The sequence below is a fragment of the Amaranthus tricolor genome, chromosome 2 (genome assembly GCF_026212465.1).
Source record: "Amaranthus tricolor cultivar Red isolate AtriRed21 chromosome 2, ASM2621246v1, whole genome shotgun sequence".
In the NCBI taxonomy this organism is placed as follows: domain Eukaryota; kingdom Viridiplantae; phylum Streptophyta; class Magnoliopsida; order Caryophyllales; family Amaranthaceae; genus Amaranthus; species Amaranthus tricolor.
In genome coordinates this window covers 7,963,523-7,989,178 of record NC_080048.1, presented here as the reverse complement: position 1 = coordinate 7,989,178, position 25,656 = coordinate 7,963,523, and the positions used below count along the sequence as shown (strand labels likewise).

At 33.9% G+C, this 25,656-nt stretch overlaps 2 protein-coding genes across 2 annotated transcripts; one reads left to right on the top strand and one right to left on the bottom strand.

Annotated features, from left to right (window-relative positions):
• Positions 1-11,357: 11,357 nt before the first annotated feature.
• Positions 11,358-14,219, top strand: LOC130804307 (protein MAIN-LIKE 1-like). The gene is made up of 4 exons (XM_057668699.1): positions 11,358-11,484; positions 12,054-13,427; positions 13,515-13,934; positions 14,011-14,219. Exons 2-4 carry the CDS (start codon positions 12,057-12,059, stop codon positions 14,167-14,169), a joined length of 1,950 nt encoding a protein of 649 aa, XP_057524682.1. The 5' UTR covers positions 11,358-11,484; positions 12,054-12,056; the 3' UTR covers positions 14,170-14,219.
• LOC130805472 (PKS-NRPS hybrid synthetase cheA-like) lies at positions 14,216-16,095 on the bottom strand. The gene is made up of 3 exons (XM_057670248.1): positions 15,742-16,095; positions 14,595-15,659; positions 14,216-14,517 (listed from the first exon to the last, which is right to left on the bottom strand). The coding sequence occupies exons 1-3, from the start codon at positions 16,007-16,009 to the stop codon at positions 14,216-14,218; spliced, it is 1,635 nt and encodes a 544-aa protein (XP_057526231.1). The 5' UTR covers positions 16,010-16,095.
• Positions 16,096-25,656: the final 9,561 nt, after the last annotated feature.

Sequence of the window (25,656 nt, the reverse complement as noted above, 5' to 3'; positions counted from 1 at the left end):
AATGTAGGTGAATGCTTATAATAATTAAATTTGTAATTGCTGTCTTTTTAGCACAATCAAATTTTAAAAACTCTTATTTGCTTGAGTTTTATGGCACAAACAACTCAAAAGGATGAAGAAGTAATTTGCGGTTGTTACGATTTTGAAAATTTAGACTGGATTAAACTATTTTATATTTTTTATTAAGATTATGATTTTAAACTGCAATTTAATATTACGGTTAACTATTTATTCTAGGATTATTTTATTGTTATTTTGATTTATAATTGTAATTATGTCAGTTGGGGCTAGATACTAGATTCGATTATCACATAATTGTATCATAATCGTTTAGCTAATTTTGATTTCGATTGAAGCATTAGTTAGTATCTTATGTAATTTTTTTTATCTTTGTATTTTATTACACATTTTTTTATTGCTATATAATATATATTTTTATCTCATTTTTTTATTTTTCCACAAATATTTAGTTATTATCGTCAAATTTGTCGTATTTCACGTAAATTTCTTATTTATTTTTGTATTTTAACAAAATATTTTGTTACTACTACATAATATTTATTTTTACATTATGTTTTTTAGTTTTTCCACCAAATATGTGTGATGTAAATTACTTAAAGTTTTATTTTTGAAAACTTATTAGTATTGTGATTTTGAAGTGAACTTTGGTAGATGATTGAACTTGAGTGTAATACTTGTAATTTTCATGTGAGTGATTGATTGATTTTCTCTAATCCATGTTTGAATTTGAGATTTGTGTGACTGATTGATTGAAACGCAGAAATTGATATGCAAAGACAAGCAACCACACACAATATGGGCCATGCATGCATGCATGCATGGGAATAGTACATTGAGATTATAAGATTAATAAGGATTCATAAGTGAAATTGATTATTAAATCATAAATTTTTAATCAATTACCGTGATTTGTAAATCATTATAAAAAGGCAAAATAAATACTAATCAAGTAAATAAAACAAAAAAAATAAATTAAACTTCTATATTAACACTACCCTATCACATTCTTCCACATAAAGGATATTTACTAATATTATAATCACCATTATTGACTTAGAATACCTCTCATTAAACTCAATAAGTATGATAAAAAAAATACTCTTAGTCTTCCCTAAATTTGTTTCGAATTGTCATTTTGGGTTGTTCCACTTGTTGCTCCTCTAAACGATCTTTTCATTTTATATTAATTTTGTTTGACATAATTAACCTTATTCATTTATCATCTTCATTTCAATATTTTAATAATGTTTGTGGTTCCACATATTTTCCGCTAATATCATTTTAACATTTTTATATTACTTATAGTTCTCACAGTTTCTCACTAACTTTATTTCCATAATTTTTAATAGTTGTGATATTCATATTTTTTCAACTAACTTTATTTTATATTTTTTTAACACTTATAGTTCTTACTTTTCCTCTATCAAAGTTACTATTCAATAAAAGAATATACTCCCTCCGTTCTTTTTGATCTTCCACATTACTATAACGGGTAGTTTTAAAAGTTCTTCCACTTTAGAATAATTTCTATTTTTAGAAAGTTTGTATCCCACTTTTACCCCTTAAAACTCCCCCTTTTCTTTTAATGTACCCCTTTTCTTTTATTTATAATTATTTTCTCTCTCATACTTTCAATACAATTATTACTTCACACTACTATTTAATTAAAATGATACCCACTACAACTTCATACTTCCAATACAATCATTACTTCACACTATTATTTAATTAAAATAATACCCACTACAATCCAAAGATTCTATCTTCCTTAATATGTGTGAAAAACCCAAAGTGAAAGATCAAAAAAGAACGGAGAGAGTATCAACTTTCTACAAGATTTTATTTTTCTTAATTACCATAAACATTCCTTGTGGGAACAGCTTAAAGTAACAAAATGAGTATAACCAAACAATGTTTTAAATTAAAAGAAATTATCACTTTGATGTAGTATTACTTCAACTGAAATGTCAAACTCGCTTCTATTCTGATCAAATATAATATCTCATTTGTTTTGTCACTAATTACCAATCATTTTAAGTTTGTAAATTATTTTCAATTTATAAATTAAAATATAGCCAAGTGAGAATTTATTTAATTCCTCACAACGTAAATTTTAACATCAGCTTTTTATAATTTTTATTCAAGTATAACTTAAATTATATAAAATTGAAATAGTGATCGCCAAATAAGCAAAATCAAATAAGATATTTAATTAGTGTATTATTAGAGAGTATAATAGCATAACTTTCAATGTAAGTGCACGAATAATTGTTAATTAAATCACTATGCACTATTATATATATACAATCGCGATTTTATAATATTTGCTAAATTTCACTTTTTATGTATTTTGATGTGTTATTTTAATGATTTATATATTACATTATTCATATCTAAAAACTATGAAAAGTTTATATTATAAAAGTGTGCAATTAGACGATTCAAATAAGAATATATATATATATATATATATATATATATATATATATAATTCCATTTTAAATGTCACTACTTCAAATTTCTAATAGTATATGTAGTGGATTTTGTGAAATTTGTTAGACCCTTTATAGCAACATAATAAAAAATCATACTAAAGTTTTTCGCGACATAGAATCTAGTGACAATTACATGTGCCACTAAAGGCCAAATAAAGTATCACTAAATCACTTTATAGTGGAACTAAAAATAAAAACCAATAACTATTACAGTAAAAATATAAATCTGTGGTATTTTTTTAATACCACTAAATTTAATATCGCAAAAAGTTAAATTTGTTATAGTGTGGGTAGATATTCGATCACAAATTGGTCACTATTAGACCTATATATAGAGACCAATATGCGACCAATTAGGCCACCGTCTACCGACCGACGCCGTTGCTGCCACTCATCTATACTGCTACTAGTGATGGCCACAGAGCGGGTTACCTAGAACCGTACCGGTCCTGAACCGCTTGAAACCTCCCGGAATCAGAACCGTTCACGACAGATTTTGAACCGGCTCAAACCGCGGAACTGTGAAACCGCCGGAAAAAACCGCCTGAACCGGACCAAAGACTGGTTCACCCGGACCACCGGTTCCAAGGAATCGGACCGGATCGGTTCACCCGGCACAACAGTTCCGTGAAACCGGGCGGTTCACCCCGGCCAGCGGTTCTTTGGATGAAGATGAACCAATAAGACAACCTTTTCCGGCAATGCAACCTCCTAGTGGTAGAGCTGTTTCACATGTGTGGTCGTATTTTACAAAAGAATCAACCGACAATCCGGATGTTTTCTTATGCACTTGTCAAATTTGTGAAAGTCAAGGGGTAAAGCCCTTAGTTTCATAGAATTTCAACAGAGGTAAATACTTTTTAAGTTTTTATACATACATGATATTTATATTTTATAAATCAAGAATGTATTAAAATTTCATTTATTGTGTTTTGTGAATACGTTTTAGGTGGTGGTGCGGGATCTTTTAACAAACATTTGGCTAAGAAGCATGGAATCACAAAAGAAACTCATACAGCATGCGGCAGCGGAACCACAACTGGAAGCTGACAGTGGGACATTCCAGGCGGAGGTATGCCTTTTAAATATAATCGTAATGATATGATTGATGAAATTTCTAAATATGTAATTTGTGATGAATTTCCATTTAACCATGGTGAAAGTAAGGCATGCAAGTTTTACACAAGAAAAACTTTGCAACCACAATATAGAGAAATCCCTAGGAACACTCTTAAACGACGCACAATAAAATTATATGAATCAAAGCGCTATGAATTAGTAGAAATGTTTAAATCTTTTAATGGTAGGGTTAGCATAACAACTGATATTTGGTCTACTTTTCCACATTTAGAACCTTATATGTGTGTAATAGCACATTGGATAGGTCAAAATTGGATTATTCAAAAAATGAATAATTGCTTTTGAGGTAATGCTCGAAAGACATATGGGTGAAAACATAAAATACAGATTAATAGAAATATGTAAAGAATGGAAATTGTTAGATAAGATATTTTGTTGTTCTACCGATAATCCAACCGGCAACATTAAATGCATCGAACTTTTGTATAACGAACCTGCTTTTATTTTTATCCTTGGTGGTAGATTATTACACGTACGTTGTTGTGCTGATATAGTTAACTTATCTTACCAAGCAGGTATTAGAAAACTAAGTGATTTATTAGATCCCATTAGAGATATAGTGAAGTGGCTTAGAGTTGGACAAGTAAAGAAAAGATATAAGCAATTATGTGACCATTATCAACTAAAAAAAGTGTATTGGTCATTAGATGCTCCTGCACGTTGGGGCTCAAGCCATGATTTATTAAAAAAGGCTATTGCTTATCGTCCGGTTATAACACAACTGTATAATGAGTGTACAGATAGCCGTATAAGTGATGAAACATGGGAACTAGCTATAGGCGTACAGAAAATATTAGAAGCGTATGTCCACGCAACTAAGATTTTTTCATATGTTTACCAACCAAACGTCCACTTAGTAATAAGTGAATGTATTACTATTTTTTATCATGTTCTTAAACACTCGCATGATGATACTAATATATTTTTAAAGCTAATTCTTGCAGATATGATGGACAAGTGGAAGACGTATTTTACTGATTTTCCTTTTATTTATTTAAATTGCGACAATTTAAGACCCATGTTTTAAGACAGAAATCCTTACTAAAGTAATTGGATTTTACTACCAATTATTAGATTGCCTGCCTAGTGATGTACATAATTATGTTGGAAATTGTAAAAACTTTTAGCAGAACTTTATGATTATTATTCTAGTGTATATAACCTAAGTCGCGATACGTCTAGGCGTGCTAGCGTCTCGGCACGTCCCACTTATTATAATCCTGTAATAACTAACACAATAAGCCAAGATGATAGTTTTGTAGGACCATCTTCTTCCTCACCCTCCGCTTCATATTTAGAATTAGATAATTATCTTAAACATCACTTTGAAATTGACCAAGTTAGCTATTATATGTTAGAATGGTGGAAAGAAAAATCCATAAAATTTCCCATATTATCGAGAATTGCAAAGGATATCCTTGCAATTCCTGCTTCTACGATTGCGTCGGAGTCTGCTTTTAGTGCAGGTAAAAGAGTTCTAGACGAAAAGAGATCTCATCTTGCTCCACATCCTATTCAAATATGTGTTTGCAAGAAAGATTAGGATCAAGCGGAGCTCCGAACACAAGAACTCAAGAATAATGATGATCAAGACGATGATGATCCATGGATGATGATGGATACATCTGCATCATCGTCAGGAGGAGAGTCAGCGGAATCATCTAACCAACAAGATGATGATGACGAAGACTATAGGATCATGAATATCGGACAACGATCAATCAACATTCAACAACAATAAATAAAAGGTATGACAAAGAACTACGTGGGCTTTGATTCCTTTGGGATACATAGGCAACTTAGTATTCCTTTGGGTACTAGGTTCAGGTCCATTTTCTTCCTCTTCTTTTATTAATCATCTTTATCTTTTCTTATTAATTTAATTTTTTCCTTCTTTTTAGTAAATATTTTAATAACGACGACAAGTAATGAATTTCGTTAATAATCAAGTAATCATCAAAGGTACGTTCGCATTATTTTAGTATTTTTATATTATATTTAAAGGAAAAATAAGAATGAAACCGATGGTCCCACGCGCCCGACTCAGGAGTTGGAACCGCCAAAACCACCTCATGAACCGTCAATGAACCGTTTGGAATCGCCCGGAACCGAAACATTCGAATCATGTTCCACATGGAACCGGAACCGGCCCAACCCGTACCGTGGCCATCACTAACTGTAACTGCTTCCTCCCTGTTTCATTCTTCAAAAACGCATAATTGGTGACGGTGCTACAGTGAGTTTTTGGTCTTAATTTGATCTTCTTTTACACTTATTCACCAATCTGTCACTGTTTCTTCATCTTTATCCTCTTTTCCTTCAAGCAAGTAGGGTTTTTTTGTTTCTGTTTTTGGTTTATTCCTTTTATTTTTTTTTGCATGTTGATGGGTTTGCAATCTTTTTTGTGTGTTATTTTGTGTTGATCTCTGTTAGTGATCTGATTGTTTTTGGTGGTGTCCATATTGTGGATTCTAGTTTGTGTTGTTGTTTGAACTTGTCTAACTGTGATTGTGAGATTATAAAAAATGTTAATTAATTACTCAAGAAATATAAATCTTTAAGATTGAATCTTCTACAAACCTGCTTTTTAGTCACTTTTGCTATTTGACACAATCAGATAATCGTTTACTATACCGTTTGTTTTTTTCGTGAACTTTGTTGTTTATATTATTTTGCCGAAATTATTTAAATTCGTTTTAGACATGGTGGGCAACATAAGCAGGATCTAGAATTAAGAGTGGAGACTTGGAATATAGGTACCGTAGAAGCCAAGTCGTTGGAGTTGGCCAATGAGCTTTCTAAATACAGGATTCATGTAGCATGTGTTCAAGAGATTATGTGGAAGGGGCAAAAAGCAAAAGGTATAACAGGGATATAAGTTGTGGTATGCAGGTTTGGACGACAGACGTAGCGGGGTTGGCATCCTAGTGTCTAATGATATCCTAAAACAATTGGTTGAAGTAAGGAGGTGTAATGACAGGATTATGCTAGTTAGGATAGTAGTGAGGGAAGAGATTATGTCCACTGTCAGTGCGTACGGACCCTATGTTCGGCTTGATGAGCAGGTGAAGCGCGAGTTTTGTGATAACCCAGGAGACCTCATGAGAACTATCCCGGAAGATAAAAAAGCTTTTTTAAGAGGAGACTTTAATGGACATATAGGCAGAGATGCAGGCAACTATAACTCGGTGCATGGAGGGTTTGGTTTGAGGGCAAGGAATGAGAGTAGGAAGAATTTGCTGGGCAACATAAGCAGGATCTAGAATTAAGAGTGGAGACTTGGAATATAGGTACCGTAGAAGCCAAGTCGTTGGAGTTGGCCAATGAGCTTTCTAAATACAGGATTCATGTAGCATGTGTTCAAGAGATTATGTGGAAGGGGCAAAAAGCAAAAGGTATAACAGGGATATAAGTTATGGTATGCAGGTTTGGACGACAGACGTAGCGGGGTTGGCATCCTAGTGTCTAATGATATCCTAAAACAATTGGTTGAAGTAAGGAGGTGTAACGACAGGATTATGCTAGTTAGGATAGTAGTGAGGGAAGAGATTATGTCCACTGTCAGTGCGTACGGACCCTATGTTCGGCTTGATGAGCAGGTGAAGCGCGAGTTTTGTGATAACCCAGGAGACCTCATGAGAACTATCCCGGAAGATAAAAAAGCTTTCTTAAGAGGAGACTTTAATGGACATATAGGCAGAGATGCAGGCAACTATAACTCGGTGCATGGAGGGTTTGGTTTGAGGGCAAGGAATGAGAGTAGGAAGAATTTGCTGGAGTTTGCGCAAGCAAAAGAATTGATTATAGCAAACTCGATCTTTAGAAAGAAAGATGAGCATTTGATCACGTATAAGAGTGGCGGGCATGCAACCCAAGTTGACTTTTTCTTAGTGCGCAAGGGAGATTGGGCCTCATGCTTGGATCATAAGGTGGTGTTGGGTACAGAGATGCCCACCCAACACAGGGTTTTAGTACTGGTTTTTAGGATGAGGAAGAAAATCTTAGAGAAGAAGGTTGAGTCAAGGGGAAAGATCATGTGGGGGAGACTCAAAGGGGATATGGTCACAACCCTTTCAAGCAAGATAAGTTTATTGGGCTTTCCAAGTCAGTCAGAGGATGCGAATAAAATGTGGGCGAACATGGCAAAAACCATTAGAAAAGTGGCAAAAGAGACCTTGCGGGTGTCGTCGAGTAAACCAAAAGTGTTCAAAGAGTCGTGGTGGTGGAACGAGGAGGTGTAAAAGAAGATAAAGGATAAAAACAAGAGATTTAAAGAACTTATGGCATGCATGGAAGAGGATGATAGGGTAGAAAAGAGAGTGAGCTATAAAGAAGCAAAGCGGGCAGTAAAGAAAGCGGTAACAGAGGCAAAAAATCGTGGTTATGAGGAATTTTATCGGAAGCTTGATACCAAAGAGGGGGAGAAGCAGATTTTTAAGTTGGCAAGGACTAGGTCCAGGCAGCGGCAAGACTTAGAGGCAATGAAATACATCAAGGATGAGGGAGGACGAGTTCTCCTAAGACAAGAGGACATCAAAACTAGATGACTCCAGTATTTCTCTCAGCTACTCAGTGAGTCTAGGGGGCCAAAGGAGGAGGATAATCAAATTTTTGACGTCCAAAGACCACTGGATATATGGGTCAACGAGTGATATTACCACAGAAGAAGTAGGAGAAACTCTCAAAAAGATGGGGAGAACGAAGGCAGTCGGGCCAGATAACATCCCGATTGAGGTGTGGAGAGGTTTAGGAGAAGAGGGCATTCGTTGGCTGACTAACCTCTTTAATACGATTTGAGGACATATAAGATGCCAGAAGAAAGGAAGAACAACATACTAGTACCTCTGTTTAAAAACAAAGGCGATGCGCAAGTATGCGGAAACTATAAAGGTATCAAACTTCTAAGCCACACAAGAAAATTGTGGGAAAGAGTGATAAAGAGGAGAATTAAACAGGAAATGGTGATTAGAGAGAACCAATTTGATTTTATGCCAGGAAGGTCAACCATTGAGGCAATTTATGTTTTGAGGAGACTGATGTAGAAGTATAGGGAGCGAAAGACGGATCTACATATGGTGTTCATTGACTTGGAGAAAACGTATGATAGCATACCACGACGCGTCATCTAGGATAGCCTCAAGGTTAGAGGTATTTCTTCAGTGTACATTGAGGCTATACTGGATATGTACAATAGAGTTTCAACTAACATTCAAACACCAGTGGGGATAACAGAGCCTTTCCTGGTTAAAGTTGGGCTACATTAGGGACCAGCTCTAAGGCCTTTCATTTTTACTGTCATTATGGAAGAGATTTCTAAATCTATTTGGGAGACGGTACCGTGGTGCATGCTATTCGCTAACGATATAGTGCTGGTAGCAAAAACTAGAGAGGAGGTTAGTAATAAATTGGATGAGTGGAGGGAAACTTTAGAAGGTAAAGGGTTGCGCATTAGTCGTACGAAGACTGAGTATTTACACTGTGACTTCAGTGGGATATCACCGGTAGGTAAACCAGAGGTGTCCATTGGTGAAGCAGTTGTTAAATGTACGACCAAGTACAAGTATTTTGGATCGATTATTCAGAGGGATGGGGAGATTAACGGAGATGTAACTCATCGTATACATGCAGGTTGGCTCAAGTGGCGAGCAGCCACCACGATGGCTATGTAATAGAAAATTCCCAAGCAAATTAAAAGGAAAATTCTACAGGGTGACAATCAGACCTGCTTTGCTTAATGGGACCGAATGTTAGCCTGTAAAGAAGATTTTTGAACATATGATGGAAGTTACAGAAATGCGTATGCTGAGGTGGATGTGTGGGCACACATTGATGGATCAAATTAGGAACCAAGAGTTAAGGGACAAATTAGGATAGCCCTTATTTTTGGAAAAATACACGAGAATAGATTAAGGTGGTTTGAACATGTGCAGAGAAAGACTTTCGACGCCCTTGTGAGGAGGGTAGAAAGCATTATAATAAAGGGTAAGAAGAGTCGGGGAAGAACCATGAGAACTTGGGATGAGCAAATAAAAGTTGACTTGCATGAGTTAAACCTCTCTGAGGACCTGACTAGGGATAGGGGTAGTTGGGAGCACCATATCCATGTTTTAGACTACTGATGTCCTCTTAGATTACCTTTTGGTGTTCTTACCCTCTTACTTCTCTCGTTTCTTTTTATTATTAGTATTATTGTTTTCTTTTTATTTTGTAGTTGGTTCTACTTATTTATCTTATGTATAGGCATTTAATTTATCTTTCCCATGTAGATACGTCTCTTTATCTTTCTCGAGCAGCGGGACTCCTTTGGCCGCGTTTTCCTTTATGGATATAAGTTGCCGCCGTCCTTTCCTAACCAAACCCTATCTATAATTTTTCTATGAGTAGGATACAATGGATAGATGATGCGACCAATTAGGCCAATTAGAATTAAATTATAATGGTGAAAAAAAAAAAAAAAACTCTTGTTAGATGCAATATTCTCTCCCATTCCACAAAGAGAATGACACACAATCAATGATAATACAAAAAAGGTATGGAAGTGAAGAAAAAAAAAAGAGACGGCTACAAAGTTTAGGTCAAACACGCTTGATAATAGCGAGAATTGAGAATTGTGATACTACTTTGGTGTTTTGATAGAAAGTACACAAAACAGCGTATAAAGACAGTTTTGATACGATGGATAGTCTTCAGTCTTCACTTCATTGTTGAAAATGTCAGTTGAAGTGCAGTAAAACCCTGAATTCCCGGCCTTTTCTTTTGACCATTTTCTCATTTTTCATTTTATTCTAAACCCCTTTTTTTGTCTTGCCTTTCTAATTTTGGTTGGAAAATTTTAAAAAATCGATAAATTAAATTATATAAAGTTAGGAAAAATAGGGGATAAGATGAAGATTTATGTATGTTAAATGTTTAAATGTAAATTAAGTAAATGCAATAGATCATTATTAAAAATAGAAATGAAAAATGAAATAATCTAATTTTTTATTAATTTTCTTATAATAATTCAAACTTTTGATTAAATATGAATAATCTCAATTATAAACGGCGCCTGCTTAGAATGCTTGAAGGTTATCTTTTATCTATACAACAAGTATTTTTTACACAAAAGATAAAAAAAGTAAATATAAAATCAAATTATAAAAAAATAGCAAAAAATTTTAAAAATTAAAAAGAAAATTCAAGTAAGTTTATTTTTTGATATTAAAATTTAATTTTTATTTTTTTAAATTTCTATTTTTTTTATAGCAATTAACCTGTAAAAATCGGGCACCATTTGGGCAACAATATTTTTGGATAAGTGACCCTTAAATTAAGATTATTCATGGTTAAGCAAAAAAATTAAAATTATTATAAAAAAATTAATTAAAAATTAAATTATAAAGATAGTTTTTTCCAAATAAAAATAAGACAAATTTTATGACACAAGCACAAAAATATATCCTAGATTCCTAGTTTAATACTACTCCCTAGTCCCTACTTATGAGATTATCCTATCCACTCATTTTACTCTTCTTGGTGTCCCCCCACTGAGTTCTATTTTTTGATGTCTCTAATCTCACTTCTTAAATATCTTCTATCTTAAACATATATTTTCCCATTTCTTATTTGTCGCCACCAATTTCATTTTATCGCCACCCCCCCTGAATGAAATTACGATTTTACCCCTGAAACTTAAAAAATTACGAAAATGCCACTAAGCTTATAATTTATATAAAAACACTTCAAATCCACTCAATAACACTTTCATCACTTCCATAAAATCAAATTCTTCACATAAAATTAAGCGGAGCTAAAACTTTGGAATCGAAATCGTCAACAAAAATTCGAGGTAAGTTTTTTTTAAATGAATCGAAGGAAAAAAAAAAAAAAAAAAAAAATTCGAATCGGCCCAGTCGCACAAAACGTGCGACTGTACAGTCGCACGTTTTGTGCGACTGGGCCGAAACCAAAATTTTTTTTTTTATTTTTATTTTTTTTTAAATTTTTGAAAGAGTTCGTTGTTAGTTAATGTTATTTAGTAAATGTTGTAATAATATGTATTATGATAATGTTGTTGTAAGAAGTAGTTATTGATTTACGTATTCGAAAAAGAAAAAAAAAAATAAATAAATAAAACCGGTCGCACGAACCGGTCGCACAAAACGTGCGACTGTACAGTCGCACGTTTTGTGCGACCGGTTCGTGCGACCGGTTTTAATTTTTTTTTTTTTTTTTTTTATTGTAATGAATTTGTTTAGTGTAATTAATTTATTAAATTTGAGTTGTTTAAATATTTATGAATATAATAATTGTTTAATTATTTGTAAATGTGAAATATTTTACGTGTTGCTTGTTTTTAATTTATTTGATTTTAAGTAATTTAAAATGTTGTCTTAATTTAAATTATGAAAATTCTAGTAAATGGCTGGAAATCAAGGTAAAGGAAAAGGGTTTTTTAGAGGTTTATTAAGCGGCAATAGATCTAGGCCTACTTTACTGAGAGGTGATCCCCATGAGAGGGGGGTTACGGGATCTGCAAGGCGAGCAAGGCAAGAACAAGCGGCCATACATAGTCAGGCCCAACGTTCAAGTACCCTAGAGCAAGTGCGTAGTCGCTTTGAGCGCCAAAGTAGCCTACATAGTCATACGGTCGGCTCAGGTGACGATGATACTGATTACGACGAGTCTCTTAGTCGGGAAGAGTCTCTTGGTCAGGATGAGTCTGCATGTCATCCTGTTGATTGGACGATCGTAAGAGGCCATGCTGTTAAGTTCAAGAGTAGAGGGCAGGGCTCGAGTGGCACTTCTGATCAGGCAGGAGTAAGCCAGGCTGAGGATGCGGCTCCACGGGGGAGGAGGCGATCGCAGTCCGCGGACACGGACTGGTTAATCACATCAGCCCAGCCCGGGGGCCCTGTTGATACTACTTTAATACCCAGCTACGGTGGGCACGTAGCAAAGGCTATATTTGAGGGATCGGAGCGCACCCCTCCGATTTTGGAATGTCGTGCTCGGAAGAAAACGTTGGATTCAATCATTAGACTTCAGGACATGTCTGATGAATTGTACAGAGTGTTACCTGGTACTCCCCTTGGTCGGCTGCCGTATATAATGCACCAGCACATCGACAGTGCTCTCATTACGGCATTTGTGGAAAGGTGGCAGCCTGACACGAACACCTTCCACATGCCGTGGGGGGAGATGACCATAATGTTGCACGACGTGCAACGCATCTTGGGAATTGGCATTGACGGTTCACTTCCCGTGCAACCGTCTGATAATGAATGGCAGCTTGGCCTGGCCGGCCTTTTTGGTATGCCATTGTCGGAGCTGCGTGCGAAGGGGCACTTCACAAGCGGCAGCATTAATGTTGGTGCACTGTTGCAGCTATGCCACCGTTCTCAGTCTATGGATACTCAACGTACCGCCTACTACATGGCTATAGTAGGTTCCACGTTGCTCGTGGATAAGACTAGAGTCGGGATGCGTCCTCACCCTGTTGTTACTGTTACCGCTGATGAGGCTGATATTGCTTGGGGTGCAGTGACGCTTGCTCACATGTATCGCCAACTGGGTATGGCGACAAGGACTGGGTGCAAGACTATTGCTGGTTGCCTGACACTGTTGCAGACATGGATTTACGAGTACTTCCCAGCCTTCCGCCCCCATCCGCGTCAAGCTGACATGCCGAACAAGACAAGGGCAGAGATGTGGTCCCCGCCGAAGCCAATCCGCGAGCTGAGCAGACTGATAGACTGTAGGAGCATACTGGATGCCATGACAGAGGCACAGGTTTTGTACATGACTTCAAACTTAATTGTTTAACTTGTCAAGGGCAGAGATGTTATGTTGATTATGTATTATATTCATTGTGAGCAGGTGGAGTGGACTCCGTACTTGACTTATGATAGGTCTTTATTGAACGAGCACCCACGTACCTCGTATATCGGTGGTATCACCTGTTTCGATATCGTGGAGGTCTATTTGCCTGAGAGGACAGTGAGGCAGCTCGGTTTTGCACAGGAGATTCCCCCGGCTCCGCTGAGACCTACCCAAGCTCTGCGACCAGCACAGGGCTCCTACTCAGTTACATTCGCTTCTTCCTGTATGTTTACGGAGATGTGGAGTAGGTTCCCTTACTGTGCCCGCGTAGTGGAGCAGGCACAGCGTCGCGCATCGGTTCCATCAGAGGCTGCCCCGGATTACGTGGACTGGTTTAGAGTGTCTTCCCACTGTTTTCTTATCCCAGGTGAAGGACCTGCTGCTGCGTTTGGTGCTGCTGATAACAGAGTCGAATATGTTAGTATTCCTAATTATATATTTTATTTTTATGTTTCATAACATGTATTGACTTTGCAATTGTTTGGTTTTACAGTTTGCTGCTGAATTTCCAACTCGACTTGCACCATTGCTCAGGATGCCAGCTATTGCTCAAATGACGCCTCGGGAAAGAGATGCTGCTGATATGTATTTAGAGGATCTTAGAGAGTTGTTTTCCGAATGGCAAGAGTGTAGAGGGCGCAGCCCCTTATAGACATTTACCTGTTTTGTAATGCATGAACAATTGTTGTATTTAATCTTTATGTATGAACAAGAGCAGGTCCTTTATTGTGGGCACCAACTCTGAATATAGCTTCCTCCACCGAATCTGCTGATAAATATAAGCGTGCATATTGTTCTCTATGCGTTTCCATTTCCAAACTCATTGCACGTCGTAACAGAGGCCATGCTTCCTCACCCCCTAACTCTGTGGCGGCAATAGCTCTAAATCCACAATTACCGTCACCTATAACATCAATCCAATCAAACAGATATGGCGGAAGAATAAATGGAATGTGATCTGGCCACGGAAAAAGTGAAAAATCACGACCTGCTGCACCATCTGAATAAGTAACAATATATCATTACGCCAATATTGATATAAAACATATAATATTAAATGAAAAGAAATAAGAGTACCTGATAAGTTGAAACTGAAGTTAATTCCAACTGACGATTGATGCGACCGGCTGCTTGATCTACCACTGGATCTCCCGCGTGATGATGATCTTGATCCGCGACCCCTTGAGGACGATCTACTGTACTCAAACGCACTTTTGTTTCTCCTCAAGGTTCTGCTTGTCATTGGTCTTCCTTTCCTCGGTGGACTTGCTTCGGGCTCAGGTATGTCGTGACCATCGGGGTGCAGCTCATGTTCAAGTACCTGAGAGACGCGTCGTAGTACTGAGGGGTCGGATTTTAAAACTTCATCCACCAACGATTGAAAGTACTCTTTATCATCGGCGTTTGCGTGCCGTACTTCTTCGTTCGCGTCTTCTTCTGCATCTAAATACTTTAACGTTTTCCAAAACGGATGTATATCGTCCAAGTACAGAGCACCATTAGACCTGATAGACAAGTAACAGTAACACGCGCATGGTAATCCGTGGGTTTTTTGAATGACACAACCGCATTTTTCTAAAAGACAACTGCCCAGGGTTAGCATCCGGTTGTGCTCCATCATCAATAGTTCCAAGGCAAATATAGAAACATGACGATACAACGGTCGTAGAAAATTTAGTCGCGACGTTCTTGAAATGGAATTCTTAGATTCCTCAAGAGCTTGTCTTATTTTTGATTGTTGATTCATAATTTGTGCGTGCGCCCTTTTAAACAGCGTATCGAATGAGCTATTACCGCTACCCAAGTAGTACTTGAAGGAAGAGTGTTGACTTTCAACTCGACTGGTAGTCTGGTTACCCAAGTGCAAACAATCATTCGTCCACGCACGCACATATTTCTCTTTGTGAGGAATCCATGTTCCTGCCAAATATTGCACGACTCTCCGGTTCCTAGTCGACCAAGTGGACACAATCCCTTCCCATCTGTTTTCAAAATCGGCGATCGTCATACTGTTAACCAAGGGGTTCCATTTTGTTTGCCTGAATAACTGGCCCTGTTGATTTTTCTTGCCGCCACACAATTTATCGACCATGTTCTCCACGTCATTGCCAATATGCCATACGCATAATAGATGTCGTACATCTGCATTAAACATAAATTTAAAATTAATTCAGAAATATATAATACATAGATCGACGATAATTAATAATTAAAACATGTTTACCTGGAAAGACAGCATGAATAGCTGCAGACAAACCTTCATCCCGATCCGTTACGATTACATCCGGCGTTTGCACTGTCCCGTAAATATCCCTCAACCTCTCCAACACCCAAGAATAAGACACAGCCGCCTCATCTCGCATCAAACATAATGCAACCAAGAAATTATGATTCGTTGGCGTCATTCCAATGATTTCGCAAAGGGGCCACTTTTGCTTATTCGTTTTGTACGTTGTGTCTATCAACACAACATGGGGCCACGAACGTAGCATCTGGATAGAAGTTGGATTCGCAATCAATAATCTAGTCAACTGATCCTCACTATCCAAGTCCCTCCAAACTACATAATTATGCTCCGTGGCCATAAACAGACAGTGTTGAAGAGGAGTCCTACCATCCATCTCTTCTCTCCTCATTGACTGTCTCTCATTGTAAATTTGATTCATACTAGCATAAAAACGAGGAAAATTTCTTCTAATTGAAGACATTATAAATGCTGGTTGCATGCCAGTTGCACTTAGATCTCGTATGTGCTGCCTGATATCCACAGTCATCCTATTTACTCTTATTTGACCATCTACGTACATGAAGAACGGATGGTTATGTATTCCTTTTTCACCAGGAAACACTCTAACCGTCCAAGGTCTTTCCTTTGGGTTACGACTAGTTCCTAAAATCATAAATTTACACCCACAACCCCTACTTTTGGAACCTGGTCGGGGAGCATTGTCTAAGTTATGCAAATCAACACTTCTTTTATCGTAACGGTGACATCTTAAGTACAGACTCACTCTAGAACGCCCTTCTTTTTTTTTATATGAAGCACGTGTAAATTGAAATCCAATTGTTAGTGCTATCTCATTAGCCCAAGTATGTAAATCATCTACAGAATCAAATTCTCTATCGGTAACAAATCTATCAGAATAATCTATATTATCTCCTAAATTTTCAAAGTCCTGCAAATAATAATTATAATAACATTATCATAATATATCAAAATAATATTAACTTAAAAAATAATTATTTCTACAAAATAATTATAATAAAATACCATTATTATAGCACAACAATAGATTAAAATAAATTAATTTAATTAAACAAAATAAATTTTATAATTCGAAGTTAAAAAAAAAAAATAAATAGAAGTCGCACAAAATGTTTTGTGCGACTTCTATTTATTTTTTTTTTATTCAAATAAAAAAAAAAAAAAAAAAAAAAATTTGAAGCAGTCGCACGAACCAGTCGCACGTTTTGTGCGACTGGTTTGTGCGACTACGTTCCTATTTTTTTTTTTTTTTTTTGCAAAAATCGAACCGATTAATTACTTACCGGATCGTTATCATGCACGTCTTGGTATGCCATTGATGTTCGATCTAGAGTACTAGCTTGTTTAACTTTACGTATTGTTTCTAGAGAGTTTTTAGAGAGAAGGTATCGTGTTTGAATTCGAATATACTACCATAAAGCCTCTGAAAATTCAATATATATATAATTCCGATAATAATGTCATTAAGCGATAACAATGTTATTAAGTGCCATTTACATTTCTTAAACATTTTTTAACTTAAGTGGCATTTTTGTAATTTTTTTAAATCTAGGGGTAATATGGTAATTTTGTTAGAAGGGGGGGGGGTGGCGATAAAATGAAACAGGTGGCGACAAATAATAATTCCCTATATTTTTAGCTATGCCATAAAGTAAGATGAGGTTGATTGAGTTAATATGTTACAATTTTAAATATTACTATTCTAATTAGAATTAGTTATTACACTACTATATTAACTATTATTATTTGTTATGTCACAATATATATATATATATATATATATATATATATATATATATATATATATATATATATATATATATATATATATATATATGTGTGTGTGTGTGTGTGTGTATATATAGTCAAATAAAATTATGTTCAATTTGACTCTTTTTAATATTCTCTCCGTTATTTTTTGTTCGTCCATTTTAAGTTTTTTTATTTTATGAGAAAAAAATTTAAATTTATTTTTTTAAGTATATGTTCAAGACAAAATATATTCATGTGGAATCTTGTTAGATTCGTCTTGATGCAAACAATTTTAATATATAATTTTTAAAATTTTTAATTATGCGTATTATAAGATATCGAGGCTCAAAAAATTTACGTCGAAATAATTGAAAAAGTAAAGTGGAAATACAAAAATGAAAGGAGGGAATATATATTATAATAATACTAATTTTAAAGAAATGAAGAATTATTATAAGAAAATGATGTAAAATTTAAAACTCTAATTTCTATTATCTAATAAGATTTATATTATATAATAGGAATGTAAATGGTTATAAGGTATGTGATTCATAAAAATCAATATCAAATTATTTAGAGTATCATACAACATAAATATGTGTAATAATAAACTTTGGGTATTATGGGCTTTGAGTAAGCAATATGACATTTGAAAGAAAATTTGAAAAAATAAGACGATTGAACAACTTTTTTTCCAAAATAAGCTCCGTGAAAATTTATTTTTCAAAATAAGCGTTCGTACATCCAAACCTAGGTTTGGGAAGAGTCGCTGTTAGTAACAGCGAAAGAGCCAAAAAAAATTAAAAGCCCAAAGTCGCTGTTACTAACAGCGACTTAGGTCCTTTCATTTTTCCAGTTTCTTCTTCTTCCTCATTTCAGTTCGCGTTTTTTTTTTCATTCGACATCTCCCTCGTTTATCCTCTATTAAAATCACATTCAATCCTTCAACTAAACTCATCAAATTCCAAATTTGTACCACTAATTAGTTCTGTAATCTTCCAAGATAGACCTAAGGTATTTTTTTTATGTTTTTTTTAAGTTTCGAAAATATAGGGTTTATTGAATTTTAATCAACTTTCACATTAATGTAGGTTCAAAAGCTTGCAATTAACTAATTCTTGTTGATCTACAGCTTATTGAGGTACGTTTTTATTTTAAATTTTGTTATTTGGTGCTGATTTCAAAATGTATCTCATGTTTAGTGGTCATTTACACTTAAACTCTACGAAAATGTCGAATGTAGTTGTTATTTACCTTGATCTTCATAATTAAAAGTTTGTTCGAGAATTTGTTGTTGAATTTAAAATGTATAATGGTCATATATTTATGAACATGATGGTGATGTAGATTTTGTATGTGCTGTTGTAGAAATGGATTCATTTCGTATGACCATTGTATGCTTTTGGAATGGTTCTATTCGATCAACTAGTAACAATGTTAAGTATGTTGGGGGAAGACGTAAACTGTTTGCATGCAACTCATACATGGATTTGAATGAATTTAAACATTTTATATGCTCTAAGATTGGCATTGACACTACAAGAAGTACTGTTAATTTAAGTTTTAAGTACAATATGAGTGGAGATTTGTTAGCTTTTCCGGTTGAGGATGAGGAGGCTATAGATGCAATGTGGGAGTATTCAAGGTCTACCCCTACTCCTTCTTTAGAGTTATATGTAGAAGAGGTACCCTAGGGAATGAAGATATCAATGTTGTGGAAACAGCGACTAAAGGAGTTCTTAAACTTTCTCATAATCCTTTCAGTCTCTTCTTTCCTATGTGCCATATCATTCATTTGTCTCTTTAGATTAAATACCTCATCTTTAAGCTCTTGTTTTTCCATTTCAAGCCGTATTATTAAGTCTCTCTGTCATTTTGTACCCTCCGGAGCAATCCATCGAAAGTATGTGTATCCTAATCCGTCAACCAAGTAGAAAGGGCAAGCAACAAATTCACGCCCTGGATCAAAGTCGCTCCAATCTGTATTAATCTCAACTTCATAACCACAATCACAGAGCTGTTCAACACAATGCTCCTTTGACATCTACATAACACATATAATATACAAACGTAAGTAAATTTTCAAAAATAATATTAACATTTATAAATTGACATTAAAACTAACACAATACCTTATGTTACCTTTAAAAATTGATTGAAACGAAGAAGAATGATGTAAAATGAGTATAATGAAGTATGAGAAATGATGGAGCTATTTATAGAACATGATTACAACGACTATTTTCACGTTCCTAACGGCTATTTTTCTAAATTACCAACGGCTACTTTAGTTCTCCAAAAAAAAAATTACAGGTTAAAGTCGCTGTTACTAACAGCGACTTAAGGAGTTGACCAGTCAACTCATTCAGTCGCTGTTAGTAACAGCGACTTTAACCTTTTTTTTTTGGATCTTTCGCTGTTAATAACAGCGATTTAATCCGAGGCTAGGCTCGGATGTACGGACGCTTATTTTGGGAAATAAGTTTTTACGAAGCTCATTTTTGGAATTAAGTTGTTAAATAATCTTTTTTTTTTTCAAATTTTCACATTTGAAACATATAAGTTGTCATAATTTACTTTGCACTATCTATTCTAATTAGTATAAATACAATTCTAAAGAAAATTATCAGATATACATTAAACACGCTATTACCCACGGAGAAAAAGTAAATGATACAAAAGTTGTTCATATAAGGTGTTCATTTAGATTATCAGATTAATTTCAGATAAAATATTTAAAATCGATTTACAATTCTCATATTGTATCGACAATTGTTTGTATATTTTAATAAGTCCAATTAGAAAGTTGAATAATAGTTAGAATCGATTATACAAAAAAAAAGATAAAATTGATGGAATCTGTTTAGAAGAAGCCACCAGGTGACTCCAAATTAGCGTCTGCGGAAAGCAGGTTTAGGAGAGCACAAAAAGGGCGGGTCAATTTATGTCAATAGCATCAAAAGTAGAAAATTGATACAAAAAGTCGCCTCTCCCAATCATACTCGCCCAACACCTCTCATCTACAAATCTTGTCTTAGCCATTAACTATATACAAGTATACGTTTCATCATCGTTTCTGCTTTCAGTTCAATTATTTTGAATTATTTATTTTTTTTTAAAAAAAAAAGCATAAATAGCTTTACTTATACAAATGTAAATAAGACTATTATAATTACTTATATTTTTTTATTTAATTTAGTTATATTTATGCACAATTTGATCGGCCTCAATTTGTAATTTAACAAAATTCAAGCAAGCCTAATTACGACCTAATCGACAATTATATAATATAATATACTATATTATTATTATCGTTAATATTATTATTACTATTAGTGTTTAACGTATAATTTTATAATAATTTCAAAGTTTAAGTTCAATATTGTTGCCCTTGCTACTCGACATATCAAAATTGCTTTCTTGGTTATACGTTGATTGAGTATACACTTTCAATGTGCCCAAAATAAAACCAAACCAATCACACATTTAATAATTATGGTTTTAGGTTATAATCTTTGCTCTAATTGCTTCTTTTTAATTTTTGACGTGATTTCCTTGAAGTATAATTTTTTTTTTAAAGGAAAAAAATATTTTATTCCAAACAAAACAAAGACAAAATACATTAGAGACCAAGGAAACAATCCAACTATATTTTGCATCAGTATGGAGAAAGTACCCACCTTTTAGGAAGGGTTGTACAAACCCACTCTTTATGTGCAATAGTAGGAAAGAACCTCAGAGAGACCAAAGCTAATAGACTACCACCTAAGATCTCTAAACCACAGGTTATTTTGAGATTTTACAGGATACAAAGCAGTGAATCTAGAAAAAATTCCTGACGGATACAATACATGACTTTATCAACAGAATTCATGTGCATGAGCCATATGGCTGTGTTCCTGGTGCACCAAATGTGGTAGCATAAACTGCAGATACTAGATATAATCACTTTCTTCTTGAAGTTATCCCCTTTCCATCTTCTCTTGATGATTGCCCTAAGGGTGGTAGGAATAGTCTGAATGTTGAGCCAATTTTAAAGTTCCTTGAGGCATAGAGAGCTATAATGGCATTCAAAGAATAGATGCTTAGAAGATCCGGTTGCTGCTAAGCACATCGGGCAAAGGTCGTTATCCAGCACTCGGTGGCATAAGCTTGTTCTTTGTCTTGAGCTAATCCAACACAATCATCCAAAGTACAAATTTTCCTTTCGGAACAGATGACCTATTCCAAATAAAATTGTCCCACGAGACCCTTGAAACATCAGCAAATTGGGTCTTGTAAGTTTCCTTGATGCTATAATATGCTTGGCTTATCCAGGTCTTGAACTTGTCTTTCACATAGCAGATTTTCTTAAAGGACCAAGTGGAAGTAATCGGGGCATTAAAGTTCAACTAATTGGCACCCTTGGTATATATGCCAGCGAACCCACAAAGACTCAGTTAGATTGTGCACATGAAGTATAACGTTTTTGATGGTAAAGTTATTAGTGTTTTCAATTTAAAAGGGTCAAATAGTCGATATACTAGAAAAAAATATATCAATACATCAACAAATAGTTGTATAAAGCAAGTTAATTAAAATCTAAGTTTTTAACAAGAATTTTGGAAATAGAGACTTAGAATGTTGGGAGATTGGAAAGATATTGATAATGGTTGTATGAGTCTTTTAATTCACAAAATTTTGTTAAAATAATACATTAAAAATTATTACAAAATTATTTAAAGTGTAGACCTCAATTTTCATTTCTACTCGTTTGACCACTAAACTTCACTTGATTTTATTAGATTTATTTAATACATCAATTATGAATCATTTGGACTGGTGGGGTCAGGCTTCCCATGATCATCATGTAGCTTCACTCCAAATATGTTAATTTTTTATTCAAGATTTGTCGTTATTGCAAAATTTAAGTTGATGGTTATATTCCAAATTTAAAATTAGAGTTTTACACTAACTTAAAATATAGTGTAAAAATAAGTGAGAAAAGTATAATCATAATCTATCTACTATTACTTAGAAAAAAGTTGTTGGGTTTATCATTCATGAATAACCCGCATTATTATGATATTGTCCGTATGGGGTTGAACCTGCACAAATTTATTTTACGGGCAGCATTCCAAAAATTTCATATTAATTTAAATTAGATCACTTATATATTTATTTATTTATTTGAGGTGTAACTTTAGATTTACACCCAATAAAACATTTAAAAATTGTTAGATTTATTGTTGATGGATCCCTTGAGTGTAAGACTATCCGTCTGACCAAGACTAAGATGTGAATTGGGTAGCAATATTGAAATTTAAACAAGTGTAAATATTAGAATTATTTGTACTTCTATAAAAGTTTTTTTGAAGATTTGGTTTATGGTGTGTAGGAGTGATTAGTAGTGGGGGACGACTGGTGAATGAATTGAAAGGAAATGACAATTGCTTTGGGTGTTTGGATTTTGGAAGAAACTTTTTTCATTGGCCAATCACATGTGTAAATATTATTCTCTTTTATTAATTATATTATTTAATTTATTTATTTAATAAGGTTTATTTTGATTTGTCCAACTTTTCCACTTCTATCTAGTTCCCTTTCGGGTTGTAGGAGACTCTTCTCTATTTTCTATCAATAATCATTTGTGAAATTCATCTAGAACTTTGCCTTATTCTCCTCTTTTTTTTTTTAACTTTATTTAATTTCCAATCTAATTTATTCTTATAGCTCAATGTTCAATAATTTTGGATCAAAGTGGGCAATTATTTTACTAGCTCAAATAAATAAAATAGTTTTTGATTGGATCTTAATATGTGTTATTTTCTAGAGATAAGTATCTTGCATGCTGATTATACAGTATTTTTAATTTTATTAAACTTGTTGTTTAATAGTAAATTTTGTAACATAATTAGTACTATTATATTATTTATCTAACAATTAAATAATCAAAAACAAACTAAAAAAGTAATTTTATCAAACATTACTATTACCTATCAACAGATTAAACATACATGTTGAGTGATCGAATAGGGGGGGTTTTACTAGGAACTTCCATGATTAATACTCCTATTACACATTGCTACTCCTTTTGTCCTTATGAGAAAACACCATGACTCAAAAAGCTCTAATAAATTTGAGTCATATAGGACTTTCTCATTGAAACAAAGGAAGTAATCTATAGTTAATTAATAGATTTCATGCTTGGAGCTTAAACACACATATAGAAGTAAGATGAAAGTCTCATCATCGAATATACTCAACACATTCATCTTATAATAGCTATGATCAGGGTTTATGGAGGGTTTGATGATAGCAAACTATATCCTATTAAAACTAATACTCCTTCCAATTCTTTGAAATTGTCCCATTTAGTTTTAGCACAATATGCAATGCACTAATTGAATTCTAAATATCTCTAATTGTGCATAATTAAAAATTATAAAAATTTGATATTAATAAAATTTACATTGAGACGAAATAAACAAGATCTCATATGACTATTTTGACGTCTAAATTAAGAATAAAATACAAATTAAGAGTGATCGATAAATAGTGTCAAAAAACTAAATGTGACAATTTCAAAGAATTGGAGGGAGTATTAGATTTGTAGTCAATGACACCCTCAACTCAAGCATATACAAAAATGACTCGGTACACGCCATAACTAGACAACACAAGACAAGAAGTAAGGCCAGTAATATAAACCAAAAAATCAAAAATCAAAAATCAAAAGTTAAAACAATAATTACGATAAAGATAAAATGCGATGGCTTAGGATTCAAATTCGAAGTCCTACTCAATCTTGCTCTGTTAGACATTTAGATTTGCATATACTAGTCAATTTTGCTCTTCTCTTTATTCAATATGAGTCCAATGCAAAACATATATTTTAATCATTATTATCATACAATTGAAGGAAATAAACCGGCCCAGTACAGTGTAAACTAAATTCTAATGTCACAATATTGAATAATCATAAAATAAAAAGATTATGTTCACTTGTATAAATGCATCATAATATTCAGAAAAGTGCTTCATGCGTCAAACCAATATATATTGAAGATTTTCATTTACATACACTTGGTGCAACTTTTTGATTTCAGGATAGATTTTGGGGTAGGGCAGAGCTAGTGAAGTACGATCCCATAATCCTATCTAGAAAAGATGATACATGTTTCAATTGAGACGCGATATACAGTGGTGGATCCAGAGTTGAAACTCAGTAGGAGTACAATTAATTAAAAAATTCAAAACATCATAAATATACAAATATAATGTTTTCAATTGGATGTTTTGTTAAACCTTAAAAAAAGGGATAGTTAAGAAAAATTAATTATGTCTTAAATAGGTATTGGAAACTGTAACTGCATTTAATTAACCTTTGTTGTATATCTGAACACATATTAAGAACAATTAAAATCTCTGATTAATAAAGAAAAATAAATAGCACAACTAATTTAAGCCTTGCCTCACAACTCATAGGTAGCAGGTTTAAATCCTATTGTAACCAATTAAGTAATTTTTTTAAATGCAGTGCCCTCATGTGAGGGCATATGAGGGCACCTAGATCCGCCTATGGCGATATATGCGGTGCAATTAATGACGCTTTGACACATTCATCTTGTGTATTTAATTCGTTGGATTTATTTTTGTTTTGTATTACGACTCTAATATTATCTTAAATAATCGGATTTAAATATTATTATAAAATTACCAACTTAATATATAGAAGTATTAATTTAATTTTTATTGTTATTTTCGAAAATTAAGAAATTCCATTTTTTGGAAATGAAATTTTTATTTATTCCTTAAGTTTCTTTATCTTAACCATATCAAAATTACTATTGATCTTTTGGTAAGTTAAATGTGGATCAAAATTAAAGAAAAAGTTGTCGTCTTTTGTCTAAAAAAGTATAATAAATTTAGCTATAAGACTGACCAAAAAAAATTAAGTTAATTCTTTGAAACGAAGAGTATAAAGTTTGCAATTACAAAAATGACGAAAGAAAGTTTTTTTCGGCACGAAATCGATGTGAGGGCAACTCTGAGCTGTCTAAGTAGTCGTTAGTTGCAGTTAGCGGGTAGCTATAGTTGTAAAATTGTAGTTCTTAAATATTTAATATATTGTCTGATAAG

Excerpts from the sequence above, each read along its gene's own strand:
- LOC130804307 (XM_057668699.1), top strand. The coding sequence starts at position 12,057 with ATGGCTGGAAATCAAGGTAAAGGAAAAGGGTTTTTTAGAGGTTTATTA. Across the intron at positions 13,428-13,514 it reads ATGCCATGACAGAGGCACAG|GTGGAGTGGACTCCGTACTT; the intron begins GTTTTGTACATG and ends CATTGTGAGCAG. Across the intron at positions 13,935-14,010 it reads CTGATAACAGAGTCGAATAT|TTTGCTGCTGAATTTCCAAC; the intron begins GTTAGTATTCCT and ends TTGGTTTTACAG.
- LOC130805472 (XM_057670248.1), bottom strand. The coding sequence starts at position 16,009 with ATGCTACGTTCGTGGCCCCATGTTGTGTTGATAGACACAACGTACAAA. Across the intron at positions 15,660-15,741 it reads TATTCATGCTGTCTTTCCAG|ATGTACGACATCTATTATGC; the intron begins GTAAACATGTTT and ends TGTTTAATGCAG. Across the intron at positions 14,518-14,594 it reads CTTCAGTTTCAACTTATCAG|ATGGTGCAGCAGGTCGTGAT; the intron begins GTACTCTTATTT and ends TTACTTATTCAG.